The 24,388-nt window shown below is 38.4% G+C and overlaps 1 protein-coding gene across 2 annotated transcripts in view; it reads right to left on the reverse strand.

Moving 5' to 3' along the window:
- Positions 1-1,246: 1,246 nt before the first annotated feature.
- The window catches only part of LOC149217108 (pyruvate kinase 1, cytosolic-like), a 43,265-nt gene continuing 20,123 nt past the window's right edge, over positions 1,247-24,388 (reverse strand). Inside the window, exons 10-17 of one of the 2 annotated variants that reach the window (XM_089392952.1) lie at positions 22,848-22,992; positions 22,472-22,560; positions 22,107-22,202; positions 21,850-21,917; positions 21,611-21,710; positions 2,405-2,464; positions 2,123-2,161; positions 1,532-1,717 (exon numbers count right to left, since the gene is read on the reverse strand). In XM_089392952.1, coding sequence (XP_089249078.1) covers positions 2,147-2,161; positions 2,405-2,464; positions 21,611-21,710; positions 21,850-21,917; positions 22,107-22,202; positions 22,472-22,560; positions 22,848-22,992 — 573 coding nt within the window. In that variant the 3' untranslated portion in view covers positions 1,532-1,717; positions 2,123-2,146. Of the gene's footprint in view, positions 1,718-2,122; positions 2,162-2,404; positions 2,465-21,610; positions 21,711-21,849; positions 21,918-22,106; positions 22,203-22,471; positions 22,561-22,847; positions 22,993-24,388 lie in introns of both variants that reach the window. The other variant, XM_089392951.1, reaches the window with a different exon arrangement.

The raw sequence follows: 24,388 nt of genomic DNA on the forward strand, positions 1-24,388 counted from the left end.
CACGGGACATGTTTGGCCCGTTGTGATAAAGCTCGAAGAGTAGGTGACCCTTGGGATGGATCCCACACCGGTGGGGTTAGGAAGTCTTGGCTCTTGCTAAGCCATAAGTTATTGGTATATCTGGCTTTCACGCTGTTGCATATACTTTGGTGTTATAGTGACAGCTGGAAGGTTTGACCCTGGGCCTTGCCCAGGTTACTCCAACAAGTTACCGATTTACCATGATAAAGAAAAAAAAGGATGGTGACACCTTCACATTCTGCACTCTGCACCACAGAGAAAACCTGCACAAACCCAACGACCATGTGGCCATTCAATGGTCAATCAGAGGTTGCCACATGGCAAGTCAAGCAAGGCCCTGCAAGACCATTTAGTGCAGCAGAAAGTGCGAGACATCCAAGAGGAACCCACAACAGTTCTAAGTCTCTTGGCCTTCAAGGGAGGAAGGAAAACCAACAGACAGAGGTAAGAAAGAGGCCATAGGACGATGAACAAACGGGGGGCTTGTAGAGTTGGCATGAGTAGCTGAAAAGCTTGGGGGCTTGACGTTGTAGCAGCAGAGAGACTATGGACACAGGAAGAAATATGTTCCTAGACCATGTGGATGAACAGAATTTTTAGCGTGCCTACAAGAAATAGAGTACCTCTGGGATAGAAAAAATTTCAAAAATAAGGTGATCTGCAAGGCACAGCCAAGGAGTAAGAATACACACAATCTCTGTAGTGTATAGCTTTTTTTGTAATAATTCTTGATAATAAAAAGAGCGAAACAAAAATCCCCCAGGGGGCAGCTCGATTGGCGATGGCTGTGAAAATGAAGTGTTATGTACCAGGGGGTTCGAGGTTCAAATCCCTCTAATTTACCCGTCTACCGAAGGGGAATACATAGGCACTTAGAGGTTATAGTGGTAGTGGTCAGAATCAACCCGATGTCATGCGAGTACAAAACCAGCCCAATTGCCAGTGCTTCTAGTCACAAAAAAAAAAAGAGGAGTCAAACAAAGGCGACTTCTTGCTAGTTTTCCCGAAATGGGTTTTTCAGTAACATCTGTGTTGCTGCTATGTATGTTTGTTTTCTTCAGCACTGTTTTCTTCATTTAATATGCAAGAAATTTAATACAGAGAGAAATGGCACGCTTAGAAAAACAAATTGATTTCCATAAAATTGATTAAGGTCCGTACTAGTGAATGGACTCAGCCTTATGCATCTGGTGATGCAGGAATCATGCCATAGAATTGGGTGATAAACCTGAATCAGGCAATATCGCTAATATCAAAAATGAAATAATTAACATTCAAGCAAAACTTCATAGCAACACCGCCTGCAAGAATATCACAGCAAGAAAGAGATTCTCTTTCAAATCGTAACACAATCTATTGTTGATATTTCCCATTGCAGGATATATCAAAAGCAAAGTCACCAGACGACCACAAAAATGGATTTCTAAAAAGAATGTATGTTGTCTTCCCCCATTAATTCTTCGAGCTCTATTATCTTCTCAACAAGTCAGTGGAAGACCAGAAAAATGACTTTCTGAAACGATCGTATGTTATCTTTGCCCGTTTATTCTTCAAGCTCTATTATCTTCACAACTGATGAGTCACCAACTTTTTGAAATACAACTATACGATCATGAGGCTTAATTATGCCTGCCGCTTTTCCATGATCCAACGCTATCTTCAATATAGACTCATTTGTAGCACTTGTAGTCTCAGCCTGCAGAATGTAGGAGATCATTAGAGGGATGAGCATTGCTAGGCTATTGATCTTGTTTACTATGAGGTGAATATGAAATGCAATGCCCTAATGACAAGAATACCATATTCCAATCAGAATCGAACATTTTGCTTAGAGACATGAAAGCACGTAAAAATCCATTCAAATTATTTCACATATGTAGCCGATACATGAGATAAATTGTGGACGAAAAACACCATGTCAATTCAAATTATTTAAGGATTATGCTAACTAGAATTAGTGGTCCCAAGTATTACTGCAAGAGATTTAAAATTAGCATATACTTGTATCATTTTCTTAATATGCGACTGCATTATAAGTGGGTACAACTTATGATAAAGTTATATATATATATGAAAGATAAAGTGAAGGTGAGAAACAGATCTTCAATAAAGGAACACCGAATCATTAACAAATAATTTCCTGCATCGACGCAAAGTCTCGATAAAGCCAAAGATATTCAGGTTATACAACGTAATACAAGTGATGGAGGAGGACACGTGAGGATTGGAGAAATCAAATTTTTAAGCACAACCAACTTGTTAGCACTTCTTACAACACATTTGACAACACTGAACCGACCAGGATGCATAATTTCACTTTATAAATTCTTTGACTTTCGAAAGGCAATAAACCAAAACTACTGACTTGTAGAAAGAAACTTACCGCGTGTTTAGGGTCTGCTAACATAGGAAAAATTCCTCTGACAGCAAGACACTGCCTTGCCTGCAATGATTTCACTTTTCCATTAAAAAAATTGAACACGGAATATTTTCATAAGGAAAAGCAACAGATAAATACATAGAAAATTGAACATTAATTCCCCATTTGCTTTGACTTCGATTTTTATTCAATTTGCAAGGATTGCATCCAACATGATATATAACATGCATGAAAACAACATATTCAAATACACCCACACATAAACATCTCATAAATTTCAATACTGAAAATAAAGCATAAAAATGTTAAACAAAAGACAGAAAATCCCACAAGGCCAATATATACGCCAACGTAAAACACAGCACTCCACCCAGGAAAGAATATAATCCAAGTCCAATAAAATCAACCAAGGGTAATAAAAATACTCTTTCACCTACCATTTAAAACTCCTACAAAAAACATCAACAAATATCTAACAAATTCTTCTTAAACATGATAGAATGCCTTGTGATTATTAATGAAATCAAAATGCCCTTTAGTACTTCCATTTTTCTTCATAACTATGACCAATGCCCCCTTGTTTTGGGAATCTATGATGAAAGGAAACAAAATATGTCAATATATGATTAATTTGTGGAGGTTACTAGGTCATCAGGACCACTACAAGCATTGACTATTGCATGCCTCACCCAATCTTAATGGCATGATTTTCTGAACAAATAAAGAAAATTAAGAAACATACATCATATAGGCAAAGCTTAGGCAAGAAGATCCAGTATATCTGCATTGGTTCCCATCTCAAGAGAATCTACATCCTTCCTGACAATTCTGGCTGAAATATCAATAGCCAACTCTGATCTAAAAGTTGCGATTACACCCAAATGAAAGGACTTAATATCCCTGTTAAAAGTTACATGATATTTTATTTTCTGTAAAGAGGAGATGCATGTAAATCTTAAGGCATCCCAAATGCTTCTACTTGCCATTTTTGGTCATCCATCTGTCCCTAGTTATGAGTATTTTATAACTAGCATAGATTCATCTTAACCATAGATCTATTGTTATGCAACCAGCTCACAATATAGAAAAAAGAAATAGATCATCGACTTCAAAAGTAGCCTCTTCGAGGGGGCAACCTCCTTTACATTACACAAATGAACAATTCTTCAATGATACAAATGACAAGACCTCCTTTCTATATATAGAAGTCTAAAGGGTCATAATATAATCAGAGGCGACATAACAATAATAATGTAAGGGCACAACAATAACAATAGCGTGCTTTTATATGTTGTATCGTTTGACTACCTTTTCGAAGATCATCCGATTGACCTGAGCGAAATGGGGAACCCGCCTTTCTTCTCGGCTCCCGTGGACAGAATAATGAGCAATAAGGTCAAGCGTGGCCTGCACATCACCAGAAGCCTGGTGGCGGCCGGGCTCGCCGTGGCTCTCAAGGACAAACACAGCCGCATTGAATCACACAACGCATTCTTCGCCCTGCGCGAGTGGGTTCCGTGCCTCTATGTTAATCCCAGGGATGATATCTGCTCGGCTTATGATGCCTATTTCACCAACCAGCAGACGATGCCGGAAATCGGAGCCGACAGAAAAGCGAGCCTCGCAGTGCGGCATTCCACCGACGAATTAGTTCTATCCGCCGTTGGGGTCGAGTCGAAGGCGCTGCATCGCATTCCCTCCGCGAGGCTTACGGTTACTTTGGTAAGGGCGCCGGATTTCAAGAGGGTGCACGACCTTCATCAGTGGTGGGCGCCGAATCTCAGAACCCAGTGCACCGAATGTAGGATTAGCGGAGGACCGGAACACTTGAACTCGCCAGATTTGCTTGCAGAGGAGAAATCCCCTCCCTATGCGCGGCAAGTGTTTGACGAAATACCCCTGGCAACTACCGCACTCTTCCACATGCAGCAGCAGTATTGCCAGGATCTGGAGCTGGCTCTGCAGTCCCGCAATCTCACTGTTGCAACCTCGACTCCTCATTCAGGCAGCCGAGATCCTATTCATCTCCAGCAAGCGAATTTTCAGATTCAAATAATTCTTCTGACAGGCAAAACCCTGCTCCTTGGGGTCCAGCCGTCTTTCACAGTGCGCCATCTCTTAAAGATACTCGAACAGAGGCTGGGGATCCCTTCCTCCCTTCTGCGGCTCCTCTTTGCAGGTAAGCAGCTTGATAACAATCTGCCTCTTTCCTTTTATAATATTGAAAGAAATGCCACAGTGATCCTATCACTTCGACTAAGGGGAGGTGCAGTTGGGCAATCCTCTACCTCCAAAGGTTTTTCCTACAAAGATGCAGTACATGCACAGCCTGCCAAGAAGTCTGCCCAATCTGCCGAGGCTCCCAAACCTTTCTTGGTGGACAAAATGGAGGAAACCCCTGCCATTGAAATCTCTCATCCATCTCTGGATGATCAATACCAGACATTTGCAGAAACAGCCCTCATTTGCAGATTTAATGGCCTATGGCCCCGCACGGCTGATCTATACCAGTGGATCCATTCCAATTGGACCAACAACTGCAAAGTCTTCCTCTGCTCAAAAGGCTTCTTTATTGTAGCCTTCGCCTTCAACGAAGATTACCAGAAAGCCTTAACGGGAGGCCCCTGGTTCTGGGGATCAGCTGGACTCTTCCTCTCCCCCTGGTTCCCAGACTTTGACCCCTCCACTGCGGTCATCACCAAGCTTCCTATCTGGGTCAGGCTTCCAAATCTCCCTGCGCATCTATGGCATTTTGCTGTCTTTCAAGGAATCGGGGACACCCTAGGCCGCTTCCTGGCTACAGATACCTCAAGGGCGGAGAAAGGAATATATACCTTTGGCAGAATTTGTGCAGAAATAGACATTAGTAAAGGGTTGCCAGATCAGATCATCCTCAAAGTCGGGGACTTCCATTGGACGCAAACTTTGGACTATGAGAACACAGCCTTCAGGTGTCGCCATTGCCATCAGACGGGGCATCTCCAGAACTCATGTGCATCGTTCTTCGACAAAAAGAAGAATATCACTCGCAAATCCAAATCCAAGAGTTGGAAACCTTGTGATATACCCCCTATGGATGGCATAGAGTCCTTTAGCTCTGATGAGGAGGACATTGAAGTGGAAGAGGAGAATTTGGAGCAACCGAAGGACGCGCCCTTAGCCTGCGCCGAGGATCATTCTGCGCCTCTGTTCTCGCAGAAACGTTCACATGAGTCTTCGCCTTCTAATTCAGACAAGGAGTCTCCTCCTTTAGCACAGAACAATCTGCAAGTAGTTTTGGTCCAGCCAGATCAAAATGGTTGGGTCAAAGTCAGTAAAAAGAAAGGTAAAAAATGTAGATTGGAAGATTCTGCCCATGCTGGGTAGACTCCCTAGACCAGCTCGTTCCTTCTGTCCTCTCTGTCATCTTTTACTTATGTCGTGGTTGCTCTTTGGGACCGAGGTTGATATCATATCATTTCCGGCTCCCTTGCTCTTTAGCTTCGCTTCTCTGAAAGCTCTGATTGTACCATATTTCTTTTCTTAATAGAATTAGTCTTATTCAGAAAAAGAAACAAAAAAAAAAAAAAAAACAATAGCGTGCTTCTATGAGGTACAACAATAACAGTATGGGGACAACATGGGCACAATAATAACAATAAGGGGCTACAATGACAATAATAATAAGGGAATACACTAGTATTATAGGGTCCTAACATGCCCCTCTCCTTCAAAAAAGTGTTGTCCTCAATGCTTCAGTAGTTCTAGATGCTTCAATATAAAATTCTCATCCTCCCACGTGGAATCTTCAGCGAGTAAGTTCTTCCACTTGATGAGATACTCTGAAATTGATTGATTTCGTAGCTATCGAGTTCTTGTTTCTGTGACTGCTTCAAGTTCCAATATGAGTTTTCCTTCGTCGTCAAGTTCTGGCAATATTGTTTGAACTGGGAGTTTGTCACCTATAACCTTCTTTAAGCATAAAACATGGAAAACTAGGTGCACTCAGGAAGATGCAGGAAGTTCCAATTTGTATGCCATAGTACCAATCTTTTGCAACACCTTGTACCAACCATCATACTTTGGAAATAATTTATTATCCTTCTTAGCTTGCTTGAGGGACATTTGTTTCTATGGTTGTAGTCGTAGAAATACCTAGTCACCTACATCAAAACTTCTTCCATTGCGATGTTGATCTGCTTGTTGTTTCATTCTATTCTGCACCAAAGTGAGGTTATCCTTTAAGAGTTGTAGAACTTTTTGTTGATGCTCGATGTGATCTTCCACTGCTTGAACCTTAGAATTTCCTCTTAAATATGATGTGATGGACAGTGGACGATATCCAGAAAGTACCATAAATGGGGTCATTTTTGCTGCAGTATGGAAAGAAGTGTTATACCACCATTCAGCGAGAGGTAACCATTTGACCCATTATGTTTGTTTATCAGATACAAAGCAACGAAGTATCCTTCCAGACATTTGTTCAATATCTCAGTTTTCCCATCAAATTGAGGATGATAAGATGAGCTATGAGCTAATTGAGTACCCAGACAAGAAAATAATTTTGTCCAAAAATTTCCAGTGAAAATAGGATCTTTGTCGCTTACAATAATCTTTGGGTTTCCATGTAGCTTTTGAATTGTTTCCATAAATGCAGTAGCAATTGTATTGGCTTTAAATGGATGAGATAATGCATAAAAGTGTGCATACTTGGTAAGTCTATCAACTACCACCATGATGACACTCTTTCCTTCGGACTTGGGTAAACCTGTGATAAAATCCATTGAAACCTCCTCCCAATGTTGACTTGGAATGGATAAAGGTTGTAATATACCTGGGGTCTTAATTGTCTCAACTTTATTTTGTTGGCAAATCAAACATTCTGCCACAAACTTTTGAATATCAGATTTAAGGCCATCGCAAAAAAAAAAAAAATCATTCTTAACCCTGTGGTAAGTTTTTAAAAATCCTGAACAATTTCCCAAACATCATTCTTCATTATGGATGGGTATTCTTCTAGCATTGCATTCTTCCATTCTTGATGTTCGACTGCCTTTTCATAAGTGGTAGGTTTTGTTTCAATAAGTTTAGTCATGTAAGTTGCATATCCTGAATATCTCTTGGGCTTCTTGCTTTCTCTGAATGTTCCTTTTGCCATTGCATGTCCTTCCGCTTCTTGTAGAGTTAATGTTAACCAAGCTAGTCTTTTTCGAGTTTCCGGAATGATGGCTAGTTCACTTGGTCCTTTTGGTTCTGCTTGGTGATTGGTTGAAGGTTTTGTAGGATTGTCTTACCTTGAAATTTCTTATTTGTAAAGAAAGGTTCTTCTTCTTCATCAAAATCAATGGGAATATACTTGGACTTCTTGTATGCAATACTTTCATCAAAAATAACATCTTTGCTTACTACAATACGGTGTTCTTCCTTTTTGTAGACTCTATATGCTTTCGATGAGGTGTTATATCCAACAAAAATACCTTTCATACCTGTTGGGTCCGACTTCTTCCTTTTGTCCCAAGGAATGTGAATATATACAAGACATCCAAAAATTCTGAGATGATCAACATTTAGCCTTTTTTCCTATGAATGCTTCTTTCGGGGTCATGTCATCAAGAATTCTATAAGGACTTATATTTTGTATGTAGATTGTTGTCACAAAAGCTTCTCCCAATAAGAAATTGGGAAGGTCTTGGTCATGTAGCATGGATCTTACACATTCTTCAATGGATCGGTTCTTCCTTTCAGCCACACTATTTTGTTGAGGATTGTAGGGAACTATTAGCTCCTTCTTAACTCCTGCTTCTTTGCAAAAGGCCACAAGTTTGCTAAAAGTATATTCTCCACCATTATCTAATCTTAGGGTTTTGATCTTCCTTTCTCTCAAGTTTTCTACTTCTGCTTTAAACTCTTGGAACTTTTCGAATACTTCATCCTTAGACTTCAAGAGGTATATCCATGTCTTTCTGGAGTGATCATCAATAAATGTTACATAATATTGATGATCACCAAGTGACTTCTTTGACATGCGTCCACAAGCATCAAAGTGTATGAGGTCCAAAAAAAATTTGGATCTTGTGTCACTGCTAGTAAATGTTTTATTTATATTCTTACCAAGGGCACATCCCTTACACACTCCTTTGTGCTCTTCTTTTAATTGGGGTATACCAGTGACCATTTGGTTCAATGATGGCAATATCTTGTAACAGAGGTGTTCATACCTTCTATGCCATAATTCATAAGGGTTGATGTCTAAATGTACTAGAGCTTGAGGAGGAGGACTTAGAAGTCTATACAACCTCTCGTCACAAAACCCAATAGTCCTTGCATTTTCAATACTAGATCCCTTTGCCCTAATAATAACTTTGCCATCAACAAATGCCACACTATCACCTTCATCTTCTAAGCAAGAAATAGAAAGCAAGTTCTTTTTCAAACCTGGAACATAGAGGATATTGTTGAGATGAATATTTTTGTCGGATTCCAACTACAAGGAGGTAGATCCAATACCTTTGACTGAGTAGCTATTCTTGTCTCCAAGTTCCACTGAGTAAGAAGAGTTTCCTTCTGATAGAGTTTTGAGTTTATCACGTTCCCCTATCATGTGCCTTGAAACTCCACTGTCAATTACCCATGTATTATCATCTTCAAATGAACTTGTAAGAGCGGAATTAAGACTTCCTCCATGACTTCTTTAGATAGCTTGGAGATGAACTTGATGATGCAACCTTTGATAGATTCAAGGAGACTCCTGAGAGTATTGAGACCGACCTTCATGTATCTTGCCATTGGAGAGGAAGAGAGAAGATAGTTGCTTCAAGAATGTCTTCAAACAAGAGTACCAACAAGATGTGATCTTTAAGCTTCCTTCTTTCACCTTAACTCTGGTACAATGTTGAGAAATCAAATTTCAATCTACTAATAGATCAGGGTTGATTCCTCTTTCTTGATAATTACTTGTGAATGTTTGTTGGCTTTTATTTCTTTTATTATGTCTTCCTCACCAAGCAATTATCAAAATATAAAGCACATGAAGATCACAAAAGACAAACACAAAGATGTAGGCTCCAAGCCAAGAAAAAACCCCACAAAGGGGAAAAACCAAACAAATCCTCTTCTTATAGAATCAGATCAAAGTGAGATATCCAAGACCCAAGACCAAGACTGCCACAAAGACCCAAGTCAGCCCCTCCTTCAAATCTCCTCCAACCAAGCCAAAGTCAACAAAAGTCAACGCTAGTCAAACCTTGTCAAATATGATCGAAACACAGAAATTAAAACCTGTAATTTCACAGAGTTGCCCCAACACCTTCGCACATGTGAAAAGAAACAAGCCAAGAAATGTGAGTTTTCTCTCTCATTTGATTCATCTCCTCTCCTTTGACTTCGCTATCTTTCTTCTTCTGTTTGGCACAAAAATCAATGTGTTGAGAGAGTGAATGAGGTCGAAATATCTTCTATTTATAGTTGTCCAAGAGGTCAAATAGGTGCCTCTTCAAGGCCAACTTGTCCAAGTAGGGCCAACTTGATCTTGTGGATGACAAAAATGACTTTTTGATTCAAATAAATGATTTTTCTTTTTCTTGCAAGGAGTCCAAATAGGACTTTGACTCAAATACATTTCTTTGACTCAGAATGAATTTTCTTTTGACTCAATAAGCCCTAAAAGCATGAACATGCTTTGACTAGAAAATGAATATAATAATTACATCAATAGTACATTTGAAATTATATTATGAAGACCAACACTAGTTATGTTTTCAACACCTAGATGCTCCTAAAATCATGCATCAAAGAAGTCATGTTGACATTTCTGCTATAACTTTTCAACTTGGAGGTTCTAGAGGTTGAAACCTAGACCATAGTGAGGAGAACTCCCACTGATCATTCGATTCAATTTTCAAAACTTGGATTGCTATAATTTAGGAGATATGCATAGAGGAAATTGCTATATTAGTTTGCATGCAAAGTATTTGAAGAAATGCGTAAATGATTTAATGATTCGTTGCATACAAACTCTTTGATGAAATACCCCAATGAAAATGTTGTTTTATGAATGGAGATAGTATTGTTGTATGTTAGCATTCTTGTATGATAGTACTGTTGTAGTTTATCTATGCCTATTACAATTTGCATACAAACTATTTGATAAAATACCTCAGAGACATAAATCAAAAGCTGCATGATTGAGTGGTATATTTCAATTATTATGTTACAAGTGGAATCAAAGAAATGTTTCTTATTGATTTCATACAAAATGTCTACAAGAAAAAAATTACCTAATGGGTTGTATACAATGTAATTGAAGAAAGGTTTACATGTAAAGTGTTTAACAAAATGTATGAGAGATGGAAATCAAGTTTTTGCAAGTGTGGTTAGGATAAATTTAGTATGGGTATGTGGCACTAGAAAACTCTAGAAAAAGGCCACGGTTGAAGAAATGACAACCTAGGGCAAGAATGAGCCTTGGAATCTAGTGGACATGCCGACTACATGAAAACCCATTAGCAGCATATGGGTATTTAAGAAAACATTGAATGCAAAAGGCAGAGTTGAGAAATACAAAGTTTAGTTAGTAGCAAAAGGTTATTAACATATATAGGGTATTGACTTTGGTAGGAATTTTTTCTCTTGTTGCAAAGTTAACTCCTATTAGATTTTTCTTATCTATTGTTGTTTCTTTTGATTTTGAAGTAAAACAAACAGACGTGAAAACAATATTCCATAATGGAGATCTAAAAGAAAAAATCTACATGAAGCAACCAGAAGGCTTTAATGTGAAAGGAAAGAAAGAGCTAATATGTAGGCTGAAAATGTCTTTGTATAGATTAAAGAAATCACCAAGTATGTAGCATCAAAACTCTGATACTTATATATTGGGACTTTGCTTCACAAGGAGCAAAGCAGATCACTGCCTATTTCAAATTAGTTAGCGATCGTCTCATTTATTTGGTCTTGTATGTGAATGGTATGTTGTTAATTGGAAATGACGGAAATTATCGAAGTAGTGAAACAAAAAACTCAATCGTCCTTTAATTTTGACATGAAGGACCTTGTCGCTACAAATTTCATTTTGGGCATGGAAACTAAAAGAGATAGGGCAAACAAGAAACTCTCGTTAAATAAAAGGAAGTATGTCAAAACAATATTGCAGAAGTTTAGTATGCAGTAATGTAAATCAGTGGAGGTTCTATTCCTGTAGGTGTAATGTTATTTGCAAATAAGTGTCCCAAGACACAGGAAGAGGAAGAGGACATGTCCCATCTTTCATATGCCACTACGGTTGGAAGTTTGACGTATGCAATGGTCTATACTAGACTATTGAACATATTGAACATCTATGCCAAAACCAGGGAAGGGGCATTCAACAGTAGTAAACAGGGTTTTCAAGTATTTGTGTCACAGTATTAGTTATGGATTGTGCTACCAAAGAAGACCAGGATTGGACAAAGTGTATAGATGGCTTTGTTGACGTAGACTAAGTTGGAGATTTAGAATCGAGATCCCAAAATATCTACAAGTGGGCATGTGTTTAACCTATTTGGAGGAGCAATCATTTGGATGAGCAAGATGTTGGAAATATGGTAGCCATGGTCGATATTTTCATCATGTGAAGAAATAGAAAATTTAAATTTAAATTTTTCCTCCTAAATACCACAAGTCAACCTCCTATTATTTAAGTTGGTTAGGCCCCTTGGAGGCACCCATTCGACCCCCTTTGAAGACTATATAAAGGAGACCACCTCTTCTCATTTGGCACATCGATTTGTATCTTGGTTATCTCTAATCCAACGAAGTTAGAAGCAGAAGTAAGGAACCGAAAATCAAAAGGGCTTGGCACTTGATCTTGTTCTTGGTTTTAGTTTGGCTATTAACTTGTTGTTGTTGTTTCTGATGTATTGATGAACTTTAACCTCTCTCTCGTGAAGAAATATTTTTGGGTTTTCCCCTTATGGGTTTTGCCCTGGCCTCGGGCCTAATTTCTGTGTCTCTTGTCTCATTGTCTCATGGTTATTTTCTACTGCTCTTTCATGTTTATTAGTTGAAATTTTCTTTTGTATAACTGCTTAGTGATAATGGATGTTATATATATGTAATTGATACTAATTGATCATTGGAAGTAGTTATCTACTAAAAAAAAAATGTCCTAGCTTGTTTGCCCTAGAAATATCAACAAAAGAGACAAACTATAGTGGCACTGCCAACCACATAAGCCAAATACATGGAAGCCATTCATGCAAGGAAGGAAGCAGTATGGTTATAGAGATTATGATCAAGTATTGGGTTGGTACAAGAAGTTGTAATGATAGATCCCAACAGTTAGAATGCAATCTTCCTGGCAAAGAAGCCAATTTATCATTCTAAGACGAATCATATTGATGTTCTATATCACTTTGTGTGAGATATGATTAAAGACAAAAAGGTGTTGTTGATCAAGGTAGACACTTTGAAGAATGTTACAAATTTATTAACAAAATTTTGTTGAGAAAATGGTACCAAGGAAGTGTTTCCTAGGTTTATCCTTTTGGCCTACGAATACATCTTTTTGTCTAAGTGACATTGTGATATTATTAATGTCAAGGGGGGCTAACGTATTTTTTATGTGGAGTTGTGCCATGTAATTTAAATTATTAAAGTCACTTGTGTTTAAATGTGACTTTATGGGAAGAAGTAAAGTTCATTTTATAATATTAAACTGACTCCAAGGTACAAAACATTAAAAGCAAGGTTACTTGGGAGCAGGAGTGAAAACGAGGAGAGGGAGCGGGAGCAACATTTTCAGAAGCTCCCGGTTTGGGATCGTTTCCAAGAGTGTTTTCTATATATATATATATATATATATATATATATATATGATGCATATATGTCAACAAAAACATGTAGAATGATGAATCAGATGTAAAAAAACATAGATTGAACCATATAACAACAATCATCTAGAAGTTATAATCTTCATCAACCACATCCACAAGTTAGTAACATACAACATATTGAGTCTCATGATTCATCAATCTTAAAGTTTCAAGCTTTCAAAATTCAATATATAACATTTATCATTATTGATCACCAAAGTTGTACTTGTAAGCTAAGTTTAACCATTACAACAAAGAATATCTAACATGAAATGAAATGAAATGAAACAACTTTCACGAAGCATCATATTCATAATTCATTACCAATGAGTTATAATTGCCAACTTCAAACTTCAAACTTAAATTGCCATATATTGTTTACAAAAATATCATAATAAATATGAAAGAGTCAACAGTTATTAAAAGTTAGAACTATTAGAAACTAGAAAAGACAAGTGAATCTATCATCTACATCTTCCTCTTGCCGCCACGAATAATGTCTAATTTCTGAGCAGGTCGTGGTGGTCTTCTAGTAGTCTCCTCCTGTACAGTCCCACGACCAGAACCAGAAGGCAAGTACATGGAGGCGGCGACAGCAAAGGAACAAAACTTGGAACTCAAGCACTGCTACTTGATGTTGGGGGTGGCATGGTTGTTGCTTCATCTTCATCTCTCATAAGTTTTGCTTCCATTTCCTCAAGATGTATAGTGCCATCCTCCAAATTATCGTCCTTTGGGTGGTTGTCCCAAATTTTATATGTTGCATCATCATAAGCCCGAACACAGTAATGACTCAACAACCTCAAGTTGTAGTGCACATAAACCAAGCTTTCTATCCGGTTTTAATTGAGTCTGTTTCTTCTCACATTATGTATGGAGTTGTAGGTGCTCCAACACCTCTCAGCACAAGAAGTATTTACAACTTGTGAGGGAATGTTTTTTGCCAATTTTGGCAAAAGTCCCATGCCGCCATATGCTTCCCACCATGTGAGAGCATCAAATTTGTCTTTAGCTTCCATTGCATGCAAAGAACCAGATTAGCACACTCCTCTCTGTCAAGTACCAACCTGTCTAATGCTTCCATATATCCTATAGATACCTTTGGATTTGTATGGGGTTTGACCCTAACCCCACCCCCAGGTGCAGGTTGGCCCAACCAAGATGGAGAGTAGTATTTTGGCATAAGGATATACATCAAGGCATGTAGTGGAACATTAAGTTTATTCCACCGTGTACAAACACAATTGTGAATCAGTCTATACAAGTTGGAATCGTCTTTCTGAACAATATCTTTTATTTGCCCCAACATGGTATCCATCTGCTCATACACCTTCCCAATCATTGGTTTATATGTATCTGCAAAATGAATCATGTGATAAATGGGCTTGGTGAATTCCAATACTTGCCTCACATGTGCCCAAAACTAACCATCAAGAGTGGTCTCCTCCACCTGTTCAAAACCTTGCTTGTTAGTTGCATTTGTCGCCCTTTCCTTTAATACCTGCCAGTGTGGACTTGATACCATGCTAGCCAATGACCCTCTTACCTTCAAAAGGCGCCTGAAGGTGAGGTAATAGCTAGCAAATCTAATCTTCGCAATCTTCAACAGCTCCAATCTTGAGTGACTGCGGAAAATCCCATGGGTATTGCTATGATTTGTAATAAATTTTATCTTTTGTTTGCCTCTCTTGTACAAATCACCAATCCAATTGTATTGTTTGTTTTTGTTCTTAATAATATCATGTATCAAAAGGTTCATTGTGTGAACCAAACACCCAGACCAAAATATGTTGGGGTATTTATCCTCAATAATTGATCTCGCTACCTTACAATTAGCAACATTATCAATGATGACTTGGATGACATTGTATGGCCCAATACGTTCAATTGTTTCAAGTAACGGTTATCAATGGCTTGCCCTTTACATTTGTCCATCCATCAGATACAATGGACACCTCATGCTTAGTCCAAGAATTTGTCATTCTACTCAAAGAATGTGATATTTTTGCTTTTTCATGATCAAGTCCAACGGTTCTAGCCTTGTCATACCCAAGGCTCTTGTATCCTTTAGGGGCATCATTTATGGCAGAAACCATTTCATGCCAATAAGGTGAGTGAAGAACATTGAATGGTATCCCACATGCATAGAGAAACCAGTAAACTTTTGAATCCACATCATTCCTACACCCTTCATCAAGGAAATTTGATATGGTTCTACGCCTTAAAGAGATGTTTGGTGACCTTGTGCCTCCATATCCACTTCCATGGGAGGATGTTGAAGGAGTTCTTTGTGCATGTTGATGTGATTGTGAGCTTGGTTCAAAGAAACCCTTTGATTTTTTAGATTTGTATTGGGCTTCCTCCTCTTCCCTTATGTATTTGGCTCTATTTGTTGCTGACACACTTGTACAAGTTTTGATTCCTATTTCTTTATCTTCATCCCCTGGCCTTTTCCCACAGAGATGCCTTCTGGCAAGGGTGTATGAACCTGTGTAAGTTTTGTTGCAATGGGGGTAGTCAAATTTAGTGGTTCCGCCCCCTTTCCCTGGTTCAGGCCTAGAAACGTACTTCCACCATAGGGTTTGGTCTTGTTTAGTTTTTTGGGTTGAATCATGTTCACTCTCTTCCTCCTCACCAAGGTACTCCTCTCCGGGGTTTTCATCAAATCCACTATAACCCACTTCTTCATCCTCTTCTTCCTGATCAACCCTCCTCCTCCTACTTTCCAACACCATAATAACCAAAAAAGGATCCAAGAAGAAGAAAATGCCAATCCATATAACCATGATGTTTGAAATTTGAAGTTTTGAATCTGCAAAAAAATGGAGGAATGGGAATGGGAAATATAGAAAAATTGTATTTATTTAATTAGCAATGAACAAAAAAAAAATGCTAGATTAAAGTGTAGATCCTACCTCTTTGGCCTTCAACCCCAAGCTCCAATCTCCCCTAGCAAGTTCCTCACTCTCCTCTCTCACCAAGCTCCTCGCTCCAAGCTTCCAACTCTCTTACTCCTCTTGCTCTCATATAGATGAAGTGAATAATGGGAGGGGAGAAGGTCTATTTACTTTTTCCCGCTCCCCTTTCCCTCCCTTTCCTCTCTCCTCTCCCATTTCCCTCCCTTTACTCTCTCCCAAAGTGGTGGGGCAAATGAGGAGGAGAATGTCGCCCTTGCAACGAAGGACAAGAAGCAAGGGTCCACTAGTGGGGCCAAGGAGAAGGAGGAAGAGAAGTTCGAGAAGGACATGAGCAAAGTGAAGTGCTTTGCTTGTGGGGGGATGGGTCAACTATGCTTCTAAGTGTCCCAAGAAGGGGAAGAAAAATGATGTGGTAGCATCAGCCAAGGTGGAGGAGTTTCCCTTGAGGTTTGAGTCAGAGTTTGTGCTGGTGGTGAGTTTAGCCACTAGTGCTACATCCATGAGTGTCTGGTTCATAGATAGCAGAGTATCTTTCCATATGACCGGGGTGAGGGAGCACTTTAAAAGTCTTACTGAGGGAGTAGACTCTGAGGTGGTGCTTAGAGTTTACACCAAGGTCAAAGCGACAGGAGTGGGGACAGTATCATTTCAGATGGAGTCATTACCTCCTTTGAAATTGACGGATGTTCTTTATGTATCGGGACTGAGGAGGAACCTGATATCAGTTTTGCGTATTGACAACAGAGGATATGTCGTGTTGTTCCGGGATGGACAGGTGGTGATGTATCTCGTGGGATCTAGAGTGGCATATGCTAGAGTGAATGGTGTCCATGATGGGAGTATAGGTTCACAGAGGCCATGAGTATTACTGGCTTCTGGGGTGAAGTGAAGATGGCAGCATATGAGAAGCTCTAATCAGTTGAATCTAACCCAAGTTTAGAGCTGAGGAGATAGAATTGAGGACTTTTCAGTGGTAAAATAAAGCCTCCTTTCAAAACTGGTTTTCCCCAAGAGGCAGTGGGGTTTTTCCAAGGTCTAGTTTGACCAAAAACACTGTGTACTGTGTATTTAAATTGGTTGTGCTTGCTCGTTTAATTTTTATATCAGCTGGAAAATTAAACAATAGAAGTAGCTATATAATGTTTCAAAAAAAATTGCATAAAGTTTTTATATCAGCTAACTGTTGTTGAGGCTGTGAGTTAAACATCCATGCCAAAAACCTTGAAACTATGAGGGCTACCAGCAAACCATATTTTACCATAATTATAATTTTTCGACAAATTTGTGAGCATTGAAAAGTTTTATTTGTGTAGAGAAGCAATGGGCACTATTGCCCTAGATTGTTGATCATGTACTCCTAAGAAAACAACAAGAGGGAGAATGTTCAATATGTGTTATATTTTTTGCACAGCTACCTCCACATGCTGTATATTGCGTTGAGCAGAGTGGGGCGCTCATAGGTGGGTGGCAACCCCTTGTTCAAATGAGTCATGGGGGGGACGAAGTGTAATGTTCCAAAATAGGAAAAATAGTGATATGCAAGCAAATAACAATTTTCACCACAGAAATTTCAAAACAATTAGAAAATGCCCATAACTATCAAAAATATGGAAGCAGCTAAGCCATTTTATTATAAACTGGTGTAAGAGTACAAAATATGGAAGGAATGCACCTGGGCTTGCCTCAAAGGCAAGCGGAGCAAAGCCCAGGTGAAGCAATGACAACCCAAAGCTACAATCAACTGACCAACTACTGCGCTGCGCAGTTCCTGTTGAAAAATGGCAACAAGAAATGCTAAAAATAGCACTGCTAAAAATATCAGTTTGGGTACCAGCGCTGGATTGGGCAACAGGGAATGAAAAATGGAAGTGCTAAAAATAGCATTTTATTTTTAGCAGTTCAGGATGGATTCCTATTTTAGTCGGTCCCTAGACTAAAAATAGGAAGTAAAATTCGAATTTGGTCTTAGCAGATGTTTGAAAATAAATTAATTAATTCTCCATGAGTTAATTAGTTGTGAAAAATCAAACATGAAATCTATGTGAAGACATGCAACAGTTTCTCTATTAATTGAGGAATTTATCCATCAGTTAAAGAGATAAAGAGATAAGGATGAGTTCTAATTTGAGTTGTAATTAGTTGGCTCAGTTAACAGAGTCAAGTCCAGTTAGATTGATTTAAACAGTTTGTTTAAATTAATATGAGTTCAGTTAGTTAATGCATGCTTGCATTTAACTGCTACACTTCAGATAACTGAAGATTCTCTCATGAATAACTCATGCATGTCAGTTCAGACAGAGACCCAGTTGAGATCAGAGAAGGGACAATGTGCTATCAGTTGGATGAATATTTTTCCTATAAAGGAAGTTCATCCATGATGAGGATTTATCTCCTTCAAGACTGTGTAGTTGGATCAGAGGTTAGTGAGTGTGTGAAGAGGCCAATTTGCACAAGTGGTTGCACTGGACCCCAATCAGAATTGCGCAAAGAAATAGGAGGCTTGGAGGGCAAACCAAAGGTTAGATAGAGGCCTTTGACTTTCGATGAGCAGCAGAGGTACTGCAGAGAGAGCAGGATAGCTTTTGAACTGATTCTTTTTGTAATACTGGCTATATTTCCACTTGTATGATAAATTATAATACAGAGTTGGGGTTTTAGGCTAAGGCTTTCCCCGGGTAAATTCTTCTGTGTTGTGTGATTGATTTCTCCATATCAGTTATATGTGTTCTTATTGATGTTGCTCATGTTCGATTAAGCTTCCAATAAATTGTTTGTAGAAGTAGATCAAGTGTTTTTCTTTAGTACATTGCATTACCAGGTGATCTACAGGTGGGAATTTCTACAATTCCCAACAATTTTTCACTATCTAATGCAAAGATATGGCTGAAAACCCCACCTCCGATGCTCAGAAAATTTCTACAAATTTATATCTAGGCTCCTCAAGAAAAAAACCCAGATATGGTTTGGCCTGATTTGACCTCCCAAAATCAACCCCCAAAAGACACTGCGTAGTCCCCAGCAATTCTACACTGTCTATTGCAAAGATATGGCTGAAAACCCTAACTCTGGTACTTAGAAAATTCTGCAAAATTATTTGTAAGGTCCTTGTCAAAAACCCAAAAATGGTTTGGCCTAGTTTTGACCTTCCAAAATCAACCCCCAAAAGCCATACACTTTCCAATAGTTGTTGAAGCACAACGTCTGCCAAACCACCAACAAAATCCTCCCCAGATACTCTTGAAATGTAGAAATCAACTCCACCAATACTTCCCTTATTTCTTCCAGTAAGCAATAGCCCCAATGGCTGAAACTCTATCTCCCACGTATGTCAAATTTCTCTCCTCTGCACTGGCCACAGAGTCTATGAAATCACTCTTGAATATTGTTGTCACTTCCAGCACTCAAACCCAACCAATAGCCAACAAATCTATTGAGTCTTCTTCTCCTAATTTCTCCCGGCAGTAGCCCTCCAGAAGAATGTTGCAATGGCCACACTAGATCCACTACTGCGTCCTCCAGAAATACACACTGTTGGGGTGAACTGAATACAAATGCTGGAAATCTCTCTACAAATCTCCTCCAGATGATAATGGATAAACCTCTCTACAATGGCACTCGAAGTCCCCCAAAGAAAGGGTGAGTTCTCCGCTTGGAAAACTCTTGCTAAACAGCAAGTGACCCGGCTAAACATTTCGAGCAACAGAATCAAATTCGATAAGCCAAGAATGCCAAATGAAGTGTGTTGCCTTCCATGTCCTTTCTTCCCACCTTTTCTTCCCGCCTTTTCTTCCCTCTCATGCATTTCGAATCATTGGCTTAGGGAGTGTGTATTTCTTATGTGGGTGGTCCCCACATATCATTAACAAAACAAAATTAAATTAAATTAACTTACCTCTAACTCCTAAGTCTTCTATCAAAAATCAAATGGCCTCCATTTTCACCAAAATTGGCCCCCAAAATGTAGAAATAAATCCTGTTCCAAAATAATTTAGGAAGGTACATTACACGAAACCTCCTTGCTTGGGGGTTTGCATGGGAGCAGAAGCCCCCCAGTGCAGGTTTGGGAGCAATACCCTGAAAAGAATGGGCAGTTTTTGCATCAGGTTTTGGTGGTTTTCAGCAAATGATTTTCGCTTTTCGCTGTTTTGTGGCACATGGCAGTTCAGCCCATGGTTTTGTAATTTAGTTAAGGAACTACAATTGTATTTTAATCCAAGATAAACAGATCTGTATGGATGCTGCGGGGCATACCTATTGTATTGTAATACAGTAAAGAAGAGATATACTAAACAAACAAACAAACAAACAAAAACTTTTTGGTTTTCCCAGTTTGGGTTTCCAAAGTAAAATATATGTTTTGTGCGCATCATTGCATATTTTCTGATTTTTTTTAACCATGGTGAATCGGTACATCTTTTCTGATTTTATTAAGAATATGTTTGCAGCAATTAATCATACAGGGTTAAAACCTACACCCCCCACCCTGGTGGATGCATCCCTGTGGAACACTGTCCAAAACCCAGAGAAACTACACCAGAGAAACCTCTCTACTGTACACCTCATAAAAGCCCTTTCCTCACCCTCATGTATGAAGTTCACACTATTACTGCTCAGTCTTCAACTAAACTTTCAATTGAAAGAGAATTTTATCCCTACCATACACCCTCAGGCCTTAATGCTTCTTATTTTGTCAACCGTCATGCCCACTTTCCAATTCCTTTTAACCCATCGGTACAACTTGTGTTTAAATTTACCATCACTAGAGTCAAGAGCACAGCTGCAAAGCTCTAAGCCAAGGCATCAGATTTTTGTTGCAAATATATAAGCTACTTGATAAAATGAGCATACCTCCTATCTTGTCCTCACTTAAATTCTGTCATAATCTGTTTATTCCATTGCATAGATTATCGGATAGTTCTTGGTGTTATTTGTAGGATACAATTGATGAAATATCTATGTTAGCATTATCAGTTCCAGAAGTACCCAGAGCTATCCCATTAGGCAAAAAAGCAACAGGCAACAGTATCAATATTTGGGGGAAATAACACATTTATTAATAAAAGCAAGACTTCTTATAGTTGAAATGGTATATTAGATGCAGAGTCCTGATTCATCATTTATGATTTAAATGAAGCAGCTGGGATTAAAATATATTTCCTTGCCTGTTAATAAAACATTTAATTATTACTAAAATGTCAAAGAATTAAATAAAACGACTAACATACAGAGAACAAGCAATACAGACCTGTTTGACTTGCTGAAGTGCTATTGTAGATGAATCATATGAATCACAATGTACGTAAGGGAATATATTTATTATTAAATAAAGTAGCATCAAACGGCTACCAAGAAGAGTAATTTGCTTAAAACCTTGAGTGAATTCACTATAGGAAAGAGCACATTGACCAGCAAAAAATGAAACTATATACTACCACATTTTGTTGGGAGTTATTCAACTATACCTGAAATGCACCAGTAAAACTCCATTTTAACCAATTAGTTGTCAACCGTGGAATGACAACAGCTAAAACTGGCATAGTTGGCCTATATTTTGCTATCAACCTGAAACAACCAAAATACAAGCAATTATAGATTCAGGATTTCTTCCAACACACAAAGCAAGCACTACAATGTTGAAATCACAGCCAACTTGTATCACAGCTCCATGCTGATCAACCAGACCATGTAATATTTTGAGTACCTTGCAGCACGTCCAGATGATGTGAAAACAACTATAACAGAGGCCTTCACCTTGATCGCTGCACGTACCTGCAAGTAAAACATTTTAGCATAGATGCTTTTGGTTCAGTTGTCACCAATTTCCATATACTTGCAGTGGATCATTAAAAGATTAGAGCAAATAGCCAACCACACCAATATTTTCATCAAACAAAACCTGGTGCACTCCTATCAAAAGTTTAACAAGGGAAGTTTCACTATCAAAAAGCACATTCATACCGCTGATGATGCAATGGATTCCAAATGTGTCATTGGTTCGCCCACATATTTCACAGTTTTCTTGAAATAAGCAGCTTGGTTATGAACCTTCTCTGCCTGCAGTTGATTAATATTGTTCCATAAGTTTTTCATTATGAGATGTTTAAGCACGTTTTACATCATACAGAAGACAGAAGAAAGAAACTGTCAGCTGAAAGCAATATTATAATTCCACAAACTATATACCGACTCTCTTTATGCCATACATTATATTTCTGCTCCATTTCAAGCATTTGGAATTGCCAACTTAGCATAACTATAAACAATAAAATATTCTAACCAGAACAATATACAACAGCAAACAATTGATGATAAAAGCAACTTACTTCTGCACAGATCTTTCCCACTATTGATATGGTCTCAACAGGGTATAATCCCCGAAGAGTTTCTGCCCCTAGCAGTATTCCATCTGTGCCTGTGACAATGAAGTGCATGGACTAATCAGGAAATGCAAGACCGGAAATTTGCCACAGTTGTCACTGACTTAAATTCAACCATATATAGACCAAAAAACAGTAAACTGGATTCTCAACACAATATTTTGCAATTTTTTGCCAGTTGAATGTCATATCAAAGGCAACGTACATGAATAGAAACCTAAAACAACAAAATTATCTAACTGAATAAAATCTTAAAATTTTATTAGAATAGTTTTCTATATGTATAAAAGTCTTGGAAAAACTTGCATTTAACCATACTTACCATCAAGAACAGCATTTGCCACATCAGTTGCTTCGGCACGAGTTGGCCTTAGATTATCAGTCATACTGTCAACCACACGAGTGATAATAGAAGGTTTTCCAGCCATGTTACACTTGTAAACAGCAGCTTTCTGAAATAAAAATACCTGAGATGCAAATAGAGGTCGTTTAGGAACATCCTAGTCTATCCTAGAACAGTTCAATTTGTTGATGTTACAAATTTTCTGACTGACTGAAGTTATATTTCAGTTTCACATGTCCTACTTAAATTTGAAATTTCAGAATGCTATGCTAAAATTAAGTTATTTATGTTTCCTATATTCTCCAAGAAGCAATTGACGTTGCATGCAAGCTACAAGTTTCTGCATTCAAATTTCAGGCAACAATAGGATTTTTAACCATTTCTTCTACATTATCACTATGACTAAAGATTCACTCTAAATATCCCATTTTTTTGGAACGGGTGCAAATGCATGTTCTTTTAGAGTTTTATGTTGCATTTCTAGTTGTTTCCATTGTTTTGAAAAAATATTAGCATACCTATGTATTCCTTTATTAAAGTACATCAGTCATATGTACTAAATGCAAGTCAAAAAATTGTAAACTAAATGATCATAGATCAAGATTAGGTGATTAAAGTGTTTGTATGTTGATGGGGGCTATTGAGATATAATGAAAACACGTGAATATGTGTGTATAAGCACCATAGTTTAAAAAACCAGCCGGTCTGAACCAGAAACTGGTCAAACCGGCCAGTAAGATAGGCCACGGTAACAAACCAGTAGAAAAATCCAGTTGGAGGGCTGGTTTGTACCAGTTAGGTACCTAACCGGCCCAGTTAGATCTCAATTTTGTGGGGGAGTTCAGGACCACCAATGGCAGTTTTCCAGGTGGTTTTGGAGGAAATCACGGGTTGTTTTCCTTCCAAAACAACCCCCCTCAGCCTTAAAACCAATCCTCTCCCTCCTAAACCCTAAACCTAAGCAAAAACCTAACTCAACCCTAGCAATGCTAGCAATCAATGGTTTTACTTAAATTTTTAACATTACCATGAATTGGCTCAAGATGTTTGAGAGTGGTTCCAACGTCATTGGATTTCAGATGGAGAAACTAGAATTAGATCTCACTCAAAATCCAAAAGGCTTAAAAGTTTTCAGGATTTCACGATTTGGGGGATTGTAATGTTTCCATTTGATTTTGTCATGTGTGAGGGTATGGCATTGGCATTTGATCAAGAGAACAAAGCCCTTTATGTACCTTTGTTGGTGGTATTGATTGTTGAACTTCATTAATGTTGGTGGTACTGATTGTTGAACTCCTCTACCATGGCCTTAACAAAAATGTACCCTTCACTCAAAGCAAAATAATTTGTTAGGCATGCTAAGTTTTTTCTACTATATTATAAGGTTGAAGAGATGAACCCTTCACTCAAACCAAAATCATTGGTTAGGCATATTAAACCTTTTCGATTTCTACAATATTATAAGGTTGAGCAATCCAAGTCTGAAGACTTTGAGCTAGATGATATTTTATGTAGCTCTT

Source organism: Pinus tabuliformis, chromosome 1_1 (assembly GCF_031772625.1).
Source record: "Pinus tabuliformis cultivar Carrire ecotype Pingquan chromosome 1_1, CPIR1, whole genome shotgun sequence".
Lineage (NCBI taxonomy): Eukaryota > Viridiplantae > Streptophyta > Pinopsida > Pinales > Pinaceae > Pinus > Pinus tabuliformis.